We start from the raw sequence: 11,161 nt of genomic DNA, 5'->3' as shown, positions 1-11,161 counted from the left end.
GACGGTGCAGTGCTGCCCCCTGTGCTCGCAGGCGGAATGACAGGTCCAAATACTGTATGTTGAACGAAGTTCTGAGGGATAAATCAAATAAAATATACAGCAAAGTCTAGTTGGAATCATTTTCTTGAATAGAATAGAATAGAATAGAATAGAATAGAATAGAATAGAATAGAATAGAATAGACAATAATATAATACAATATAATACGATATAATATGATATAACATAACACAATAGAAAAGAACAGTATAGAATAGAATAAAAAAGATACATTTAAAGTAGAAAAATAGAATAAAATAAAATAAAACACAGCACAAAAAAGTGATAAAATAAAATAAAATACAGCAGAAAAAATTATAAAATAAAATAAGGGTTGTGTAAACCTTGATGACATGTTGATGACGACCAGTGATTAGAATCAGGTGTGTTGAAGACAGGGAAACATGCAGTAGACTAGCCCTCGAGTCCCGGCTTGTGTGCACGCCTGGTTATAATACATTATAATAAAGTAAAATGAAGTAAAATGAAATAGGGCCGGGTAAAGTAAAATAAAATACAATAAAATAAAAGACTTTGAAATAGAATAGAATAGAATCAGAGTCTAGCAGAATGTTTTATGAATCCTTTATTGTTTTACATTTTTTGATATGTGTTATTTATGGATTATAAAGGATAGGTTGAGGGGAGTGTATGACTGCATGAGACCTGTCACTGACCTTATATCCCAACTTTGCTGGTTTATACTACTGTTTATGCTCTGGAGAGGTGACTGGAGGAAACTAGAGTGTGTAACACAGACACTACAATGAACTTCCAACACATCTTGGTGCAAACTTCGAGCTCATGCAAGAGCACATTGTTGAGAAGTTTTTTTCTTTTTTTTATCTCTAAAGGCTGGCATATGTGGAATAATCCCTAGAGTTTATTATAATCCACTGTAAAATCATCTAAGTCAGCACAAAAAATGAAAAATGTAGAGTTTCTTTCTACTTGTAAGCAAAAATTGCAGGACATGATTATTTGACAATCTGTGCTTTGTGACATGTTGATTAAATATAGATATATATAGTTTAGTAAAACAACAATTCATTTTTTACACCAAATTAGAATTTTCACCGTGCTACATATTCACACGAGTGATTTTTTTTTGTATGAAGAAAATAATAGTAATAACAATAATAATGATAAATTAAAGCTGCAAGCAACGATGAACGGGCCCTCGCGCGTGCAATTTTCACCAATAAAGGTCAAGGACTCAAAACCGAGTCCGATGACACCACCCACGACTCCTTATGTCAAACCATTGAAAAGTTGCAGAAAATAGGAACTATCACATATCGACCAATCAGAAGAAGGGGCGGGGCTAATTTACACCAATTAAGGTGAAGGAGTCAAAACCGAGTCAGATAACACCACCCACGACTCTTTTTTTCAAACCATTCAAAAGTTATGGCAGAAAGTAGGAACTATGAAATATGGACCAATCAGATGAAGGGGGGGCGCGCTTTTTGGCGCACTTTGATGTATAACACACCTGGGTGCACGTTACGGTTCGGGCCGCATTAACGGCCGAAGAAATGGCATAAATTGCGCCAAAATTACACGATTAATTGAAAATGGCCGACTTCCTGTTCAGTTTCGGCCATGGCGCCAAGAGACTTTTCTTTAATTTGCGACATTATACAGGTGTGTACCGATTTTCGTGCATGTACGTCAAACCGTATTGTGGGGCTTGAGGCACAAAGTTTTCTAGGGGGCGCTGTTGAGCCATTAGGCCACGCCCATTAATGCAAACCATTACATATCACATTTTTCGCCAGGCCTGGCTTGCGTGCAAAATTTGGTGACTTTTTGGGGCATGTTTAGGGGAAAAAGGCCCTCATTTCGTCGGAAGAAAAATGAGAAAAACAATTCCTACAGATACAATAGGGCAGGGGTGTCCAAAGTTGGTCCTCGAGGGCCGGTGTCCTGCATGTTTTTTAGATGTTTCCCCTTTTTTATCAAATCGTGATACAAGGAGCTTGGCCATCAACAGAACTATCCAGACTTAGATGACAAGGTGGTGACGACCGTTAATTAGAATCAAGTGTGTTGATGCAGGAAACAACTAAAATATGCAGGACACCGGCCCTCGAGGACCGACTTTGGACACCCCTGCAATAGGGCCTCGCACTGTCAGTGCTCGGGCCCTAATAATGCAAAGCGCCTCACCCAGCTGTAGTTGTCATTGATGAACGGTAGGGGGAGTCCTGCCACATGGATTTTCTGCTCCAAGGTTGATACAGTTTGGTGCCAACGCAGAGTTCTGCAATCCATCCGTGGTTTGTCTGCAGAGTGTTTCAGATAACTAATCTTAAAAACTAAATCAGTTCAAGTATCTTTTTTTTTACACTAAAAACCAAATATGTCCAAAATTAGATATATTAATCATCATCAAATTATTTCAAATTTGCGGTCAATTTGTTTTTGACACTACACTTGTTGCAGTCTGTTGTAGTTCGGCAGTCATGTGATATTCCCAAAGTGCAGACCATGTTGGGGTTTTCTCTCCGAGCCAACAGATCAATATGTCACTGCGATACCACCTCTCCAAAGCCTGGTGTTCAACACAAGCTCTTAGTTGACAAATATGCCACTCAGAGAAAAGTGCTGACACTTAGGGGAATATAAATCGAATTTGCTTTCCGTGCCAAATATTTGAGACACACTATCCTCTAATGCAGAGTTTTTCAACCTTTTTTGAGCCAAGGAGCTTTTTTTTTCCATTGAAAAAAATCACGAGGCACACCGCAAGACAAAAATGTTTAAAAAAAATGAAACTTTCTATCCTATATTGTTAATATAAAGTTATTTTCATCAAGGTGTTTTGAATAGGAATCAGAATAAACACAAAGAAAAAAGTATTTTATAATCTTTCTACTCACTCACACGAACTGGACCTGTTTGGATGAACACAGAGCTGATATCCTCGTGGGAATTAAAGAAAGACCCACAGGAACCTTTCTTTCTTTTTAGTTTTAATAGCAGTCATGCTTGAAATGCTCCCCTCACAGATATGTCGAGGAAAATGGGAGCAACATTAAAATAGATTTGTATACCAGAATGGAGAACTCCTTGGCCGTAACTAACCAAATACTGTTCAAGAGAGAAGAGAGAGAGAGAAATAAATTGGCATCTTCTCCTCAAGAGTTTTCAAATGTTTAACAACTATCTCACACAATGCAGAAGTGTTAACATCTTGCCATTTTGTGGCGAGTGTGAAAATTTCAAGGTTGCCACTTTCCACATGTTGTTGCCAGAGGTGCACCTTTGAACAGAATCCATTTATCTTATCTGTACTTGTATGCAGGTTTTCATTTCGGCCTTGCATTTAGATGATGAAAAATATCTGCCAGGTTTGCCAGCCTTGCACACCACTCATCACTTGCAAGCAGCTTTGCATAATCTGACCTCTCATTTGTCAGAAACACCTCCACAGCTCATACACACGGGCCAGCACCTTGCCACGCAACAACCATCGGACTCCAGCAAGGCTTTATGCTCCACTCCCATTTCCTCACACAAAGAAGCAAATATGTGACTTTTCACAGTCAAGATTCAAGATTCAAGATTCAAGATTCAAGATTCTTTATTTGTCATCGTTCATATTTCATAACAATGAAATTACAGATCATGACTTTACAAAGTTTACCATGCGTTTAACATCATCCAACACAGGACCTCGGCCTGCTGGTAAAGTCTTGGCCATGAGGCCTTCAGGTCGTCAAAAAATAGTGCGAAACGATCACGCCTGGGTTTGTTTCCATCACTCTGCTTACAAAGCCCTTTGGTGTGCCCGACCCTGCTGCAGCTCCATCAGTGCTGGCACTCATGCAGTTTCACTTAAGTCCTCTTTTTTTCAAGATATTCTGATGTGACCTGAAAGTTTCCTGTCCTGTTTTTTTTCTGGCAATGCCTTGCAAAATAGGAAGTTTTCTCTGATTGGTTCTTTATCGACAAAACACACATTGGCCAAGAGTTGAGCATGTCCACTAATATCAGTAGACTCGTCAAGTTGCAATGCACATTTCTTGCTGATACAGATCTTTTCCAAAACCACACTTTCATGTAAGCTAACATGGGACCATAGCACTGTTGGATAGCTTTTCACCACACACCAACCACAATGGAGTCGGTGAAAGTAAATCCAAATGAAAAGCCTTTGCTGTATTGCCTTTGCTTTCTTCTGACCTCCACTCATACTAGGGCCTTCATCTTGGGTCCACATTTTGTCCAGGGTCCAGTTCGGAGTTAACTTCGTTCTTTTTCAAAAACTTCTCCATCACTGTCACCACATAGTCTCACACCCAATGCTACAGCCACCTGTCGCACTCATGCATCAGCATCAACAGCTTTTCTTTCAGGTCATCAGCTATCTCCTTTGTTTATTGCATGATACAGTTCCAATAGCATGTGTTGCAAAGGTCAGACTTTCAGTATTCATATGCCTTAAAAAATAAAGGGATGCAAATCACTCCTGATTGCCAGCCTTGTAAATGTAAGAAGCTGGCTATAATGTGATTAATAAAGAGATTCATGTTTTATGAACCAATTTTCATATATTTTTTGTCACCCACTGGAAAAACCTTCATGAAAAATGGTCAAATAAGAACATTTGATCTCTTTTTTAGACTGGATTGTCTTTATCTGCTTCTTAGGATGTGTATGAACAATTATTCATAGGTTAGTTCATATTGTTCATACTTCTTTTTGAATTAGGGATAGCAAACTCACAATTATCACTCCAGATTATATCTAAGTGAAATGTAATTGCTAACTGTAATATTACCAAACAGATGAAAGTACAGCCTGCATAAGCAAGAACAGAATACAGTACATGACTGTATATTTGAAAACATAAACCTCACTTTGTCCAATGTGTACTCATACAGTTTTATGCTCTGGTGCAGGAGGGACATGAAGGGGTATCTACAAGAGGAATTTTGCTCCTCTTAAGGCTTCAAACAGGGGTGGAGTATATGAGTGAATGATATGAGAGCAAGCTTTTTTTTTAACCTAAATGTACCACATATTTTGCAGTGAAAGTGCTGTTTTAGGATTAGACCCATAAACTCACTGGCTCAAGAGAAATTGATCATGTGTTTGAGACGTTTTCCTTCTGCAAAATCTATAGATTTTTAATTTATATCTGGGGCGTAATTCATTTTATTGCTTGTCAGTTTGTTTAATAGGTTACTGGCACTTCAGGGAGCGCACGTGCATGTCAGCATGATAATTGAACTATCCCTTGATAAGGTGTCCCTGGTGTGTGTTTGTCAGCGTGATGTGAGGCTTTTGCGGTCTCCGGATGCGAGTTGGACCAGTTTGTGTGGATTCAGCACTCTGGACAGCGCCAGCTCTGGCTCAGGCTTTGAATTAAGAGTCACTGCAGCACTGCGAGCTCAGCTTCAAGCTGCAGTCTGCCGCTGGGAGAACACCGTCAATAACGCATCAATACACATAAAACAGCAGCGTTTAATTAAGGGAGAAAAAAAAACACAATAAAAAGATGTATTATTAAATAGTTGTGTTTTTTATTGCAAATTTAAACTACCATTGAAATTGTAGGGTGGTTGAGATTACGTGCTGTTTTGTATGGCCCGTGTAAGCCAAAGTGACGGGAACTACCCATGAAATCATGCAACAGGTGTGCGCATTTGCCAGCAGGAGATGTTGCATTCAATTATATGTCAGATTTTGAACTGAAGTTGGAGGAGCAACAGCTCTGGCTGAGCAGGAAATAGAAACAGGTATGTGGCTGTCCCGACACCCTTTGGTGATGCCACCTCGCCTCCTTCTCCCAAATGTTGGCAGTCCGATACGACGGTGTGGGGAACCACGTGTCTACACTAACTGGAAACTGCTTCTCCCAGTAGGGTTGCAGCAAGCTGCACAATACAACCGGAAGTAGATTTTCCCTTCAGAATCAAAGTAGTTATTAAACCTCAAAGGTGTTTGCACAAATCAATGCTGTAGCAGAGTTGTAGATAAAGTGAATAACTTAATAAAGTTCCAGTTTCAACAGTTTTCCAAGCTGCCATGTAACATGAAAAAGTAGTTTATGCTGTGAGAGTATTAACTTTGACTTAACTTTAAATCGACCAACATTTCTTTTCATTCAGTCTTGTTTTATGAGAGGAATAAAATTATCTAATGTAATATTAAAATTTACTTTAGAATATAAAAAAGTGTTTATTTGCTTGAGTAAAATTATATGACTTTAATCGTAAAAAAAGATTTTGATGTGAAAAGGTTTTTTGAAAAGGAAGACTTCACTCTTGAAATTATAAAGATAGTCCTAAATATGTGAAAAAGATGGGATTTGATTGCTATATCTTTTATTTTGTAGTGGCGAACCGGAATATCAGCTTTGTCAATCACTCTCACTTCGTTTCTGGTTGGGTACCAATAGTCAGTGCACCTTCCTGCGCCTCACTGGCTGTTGGTCGCATCTGAATCCCTGGTAATAACAGCGGGAGGGCCGAGAGCCGGACCCGGTCTGCTTCTTTTCTATCCAGTTTCTGGAGCAGCCGAGACAGCAGAGCCGCATTCCAGCAGCTTCTGCTTTATTACCAAGGTGAGGAAGAGTAGGAGGAGGAGGAGGAAGAGAGAGGAGAGGAAGAGGAGACGGGCAGACAGCAGCAGCAGCAGCAGTATCTTGGCGCATTGGAGCTTATGGATTATTGAGAAGTAAAAGGCTGAAACGCGGATGAAATATTCATAAGGACTTTTTAAAGAGGAAAACACAGAGTGGGATAGAGCAGAGATTCCTGCAGTGATTCACCTGGCCGCTCCGGCGCTGCGTGCGCACACTGACCAGAGAGCACACAGGCAGCGCTGCTACTAGGAAAGGCTTTTTTGCATCCAGCGTGTGTGTGCACAGTGTGTGTGAGTGAGTGTGTGTGTGTTTGGAAAGGAGCCCCCCTACTGCAGTACTTTCCTGCTGCACGGAGAGAGTGATGCCACCGACTTGCTGACAGACGCCCGGGTAGTTCTGCGCACCCCCCCCTCCTCCCCTCCTCCTCCCTTTCCTCCCCGGACGGACGGACTCATCGACCCCCCCTTCCTGCGATCCCCCCACTAATATGCAATGGTTTTTTGTGCAGAAGCCGACAGCCGCCGCGTACCGCCGACTTCCCACTAGCGCCGCATGCCTGTCAGCCGCCGCGGCTCTCCCCGCTGCGCGCGGCCAGCCACGCCATTCGAAGCGGAGCGCTCGGGGGCTTGAGCCCGGAGACGCGGGGACCGGGGAGGAGAAAAGCTGCAGCGCAGCGGCCGCGCTGCTCCTGCGGGCGCACGGGGACGACGCCGAGGCGGACTGCTGCGTGCGCCTGCTGCTCTCCGAGCTCCTGGAAGAAGAAGCGGGCGAGAATCCGGGCGAGGAGCCGGGCTTCCTGTTCCTGCTCTTGTCTATGGTGCAGATCGGGGGAGCCAGGCACCGCCGAACTGAGCCCGACAGCTGGCCAGCTCTGCTGGCATGCAAACAGGGGGGTGTATCAGCCCCCATGCGGTGGGTGAATTTTAGGCTGCCGCATCCGGAGCGCCTGTCGTCCCCCACCTCTTCTTCCATCCCCTCTTCCTCCTCCTTCTACTCCTCCTCCTCCTCCGCCTCCTCCTCCTCCTCCTCCCCCGTCTCGGCCAAATCCATGCGGTTTATTTGGAACAACATTTTCAGCAAAGGATCGCATATGCTGCAGTGTCTTTGTGGCAAGAGCCTCAAGAAAAACAAGAACCCAACTGGTGAGTTTTGTTGCGAGTCTGGATTTCACTGTTGGTCCCCCCATTCTGTGCGCGTGTGAGGATGATGGAGAGAGAAAAAAGACTTTATTGGGTGTTGCGTGCGTGTGCGTGTTTTCCCTCTCGAGACTGCACTGTGCGACTGGTTGCTGGTGTTTCTCTGCAATCGCAGTTGTGCAGCAAGTGAGAGCGCTACAGGGAGGGGGGTGTGGAAGGGAGGGGGAAGGGGGAGCTCTAACTTATTAGCACAGATATTGACTATTATACAGTGGCGGTGCATGCGGTTGGGGGAAAAAAAAGCGTGCGTGGAAGAGATGCTGCAGAAAATGAAGTCTAAAGCAACACGCAGACCCGTTCAGGCTCCGGTAACCCAAATGATTAAACAGCCCTTGGCCTTGTTTTTACGTCCACTGTATAGTCACACAGACACAAAGAAGGATGGAGAGGAGACAGGACAGAAAAGAGTCCAAATGTGTTTTTTTCATGGCTGAAGACATTTCAACCTCAGTGTCGTGAACATCTTTCCTAATGACGCTCAAGTCTGAATGTGATGCTGCTCTGCAGAGATTGGCCTTCCAACTCTGATTCAATGTGTATTTCAACTTTTTTCCCATTCAAACGTAATTACTGACACACTCACAGGTATCATCTTCTTAAGTTATTCAAACAGCAAGTTTGGCATTCTTTAAACAGAGTGCAGGTCAGAATGAACCCCCTGTTTTGATTTCTACTAGGTTTTCCACTATCTGGTCTGTGACAGAGGAGAGATTGACACCAGTATTACAGTAGTGTTGACATTATTGACATAGTGATGTTTGAGAGAGCTGGCTGCTATAACCTACACACAGTAGTTAGAGGGCAACAGGAGTCACCATGAAACAATATTCCTATAGACAGAAGTCTTTGTTACAAACTGCCTTCCAGCATCTTCAGTCTTCTGATAAACAGACCTTCTCTTGCATTTTAAAAGGGTTTCACTGGTAGTCAGATCAAAATAGTGACCATGGATGGACATAAACACGAATACAGTCTTTTGTAGCCTCTTTCACACTTTTATCAAATATAATTTTTAAGGGGGAATCCTCCAACTAACTTTTTTGGCACCAAAACGCACAGGAAGCCCAGAAGTTGATTTAAAATTCGGAGAGCTCTGACACACTATTCAAAAAGACATGCAACCAAAACTGTTTTGAAAAGTTTTGTCCATCTGTCCCGCAAAGCACCCAACAAGTCTCATTCAAACAGTTCTGATAGGTTGCAAAGTTTCTATTGTAGAGGTCCTCGTACATTTCTACAAGTCCTTTGCGAAAGAGAAACTATATAATCGCTACATGTATGAAAGTATATCAAAAACACTTTGCAATGAGGAGAACATCAGCATTCACAGTGGCTATCCAGGTGGAATGATGAGGTCAGTCATTAACACTTTGTCTTCTCTTTGTCTTTGAATGGCAATCAGTCATATTTCTCTTGTCTAAAGTGTACTTTTGCTTTGGAGTTGTGAAAAGGACAGAGGTTAAAATTTCAGCACCATGGACAGCTACAAGCTTTTACAACCTGCTAAATCAGTTCTGATGACTCCAGTAAATTAGCCATGGATATAAGATATTTTGGAATGGGCTTTTATGTTGTTGTCAATTTTTATTGGACTTTTATAGCAGTAAACAGCCACTTGTTTAAGTGTTCTGGCATAAATATCTTCTTTTTTTTTTGCAATTTGTTACTGTTTGGAACTTCGTAGGCATCAGAATAAAGGTCAAAACAGAGGAGTATATTATTCTATTTGATAAAATGACATTTTTCCCAGGCGCCATTACTATGTGCCAAGTGTATCTGTCCTTTATGAATAGCCAACAAGTGTAGACAACACAACAGCCTTCTGTATTGGTTGCTATAAAACTGCTATAAAACAGTTTCAATGAGAAAATGTCCGAACAAGAGGGTAGAGTAGATTCAATTCTATGTAAATGTCTTTGTTTTGCTGCAGTATTAGCACAGGTGAAAGAACAAGACTGCCAGATGGTTGTTTGTTCCCAAAAACGCCCACTTTTTTTTCCTGCCAAACCTTCACAACCTGCCCTTTGCCAAGTGTCATATGAATATATGAATAGAATGTTTTTTTTGTTGTTCTTCCTCTGTTTTAATTGTTCTTTTTTATTATGTGTTGCTCTTTGCTCATGTGATGAACCATATTGAATCTATTCTTGCTGGATTTATGAAAGAAAATGCGTGCAGGCATGTGATATGCGAGCAGAGACGTTAATAACAACAACCCTGCTCTGAACCAAGAAAAATAAATAGAAATGTTAAAAATCCCTCTTTTGATGCAAAGTGATTTTAAGTGGACAGACTTCAAAGCACATTTGAATGTCTTTCAAAAAGCACAAGAAAATGAAACACCTCTAATGTTTCAGTTAAATGTCTTTAATTATAATGTGTTACGGTTTTCCTGCATTGAATCCTGAATGGAAATGCCCCTTTGAAACTTTTTGCAATTGCTTTTCATTTGGCTTTGGCATTCAAAAGACTGTAATTTGCTCGTAACTCTGCACAATTAAAAAGCTGTAATTATAAGCATCCTACACTATGTGGTGTGCCCCCTGAGTCATTTGGTCATGGTGAAAATGATTGTGACTAAGACTTTTGTTCCACCTTTATTAGCTGTTGCCACGCTGATTACAGGTTGTATGTAGTAAATAGTTTAACCGTGAGTAAATGCAAACAGCTTGGAAACTTGGCCTTTGCATATGTTGTTTTGTCATGTTCAGCAATTAAGTGCTTAAATATCCTCCCCCATTTACACTCAGACCCACACTGTCTCAGAGAGAGACACAAGTTGCCACCATCATCCTGCAGCCTCATAGATTTACGGCAGCCAGCTCGATTCAGCTGTCGCTTTCTTTTTTAATTAAAGATAACATATGAAATCCATCTCTATGCTTCCTAGGGTGTGTGCTTGTTTATGTGTAACACACACTGCGTTTAATTGCAAAAAGGAGGAGCGAAAGACCGTTGCTGACTCAGGCTTTGTTGATCTTTTTTTTTTTCATCTGAATTTGGCAATTGAGTGAGGATTTACCATCTGGGTAGAGAAACAGCTTTGTTTAATGTGAGTGGCTACAAGTGTGGAAGTGTGTGTGTGTACCGTATCTATTATGTGAAGGTGATGAGATTCAAGCTGAAAGTTTGGGTTCTTTCGTACATCAATCAATTTAGATAACTTGTTCAGACTGTAATTCAATATTTTGCAATAGAAACAGTCAGATTGTCTTGATGGCAGAACTTAAATCTAACATTAAGGCAGTGAGATGGAGCATTACCCTACATGTGATCACTGGGATCAGGACCTTTTCAATTGCACTTGAATTGGGAGTGAGCAATGTCA

At 41.4% G+C, this 11,161-nt stretch overlaps 1 protein-coding gene across 1 annotated transcript in view; it reads left to right on the top strand.

Moving 5' to 3' along the window:
- The first annotated feature begins 6,671 nt into the window (after window positions 1-6,671).
- Window positions 6,672-11,161, top strand: part of LOC133424915 (fibroblast growth factor 14-like) — a 53,819-nt gene continuing 49,329 nt past the window's right edge. The window contains exon 1 of the mRNA XM_061715497.1: window positions 6,672-7,779. Coding sequence (XP_061571481.1) covers window positions 7,125-7,779 — 655 coding nt within the window. The 5' untranslated portion in view covers window positions 6,672-7,124. The remainder of the gene's footprint in view (window positions 7,780-11,161) is intronic.

Source organism: Cololabis saira, chromosome 24, assembly GCF_033807715.1.
Source record: "Cololabis saira isolate AMF1-May2022 chromosome 24, fColSai1.1, whole genome shotgun sequence".
In the NCBI taxonomy this organism is placed as follows: domain Eukaryota; kingdom Metazoa; phylum Chordata; class Actinopteri; order Beloniformes; family Belonidae; genus Cololabis; species Cololabis saira.
This window is presented reverse-complemented; position numbering and strand designations above follow the sequence as displayed.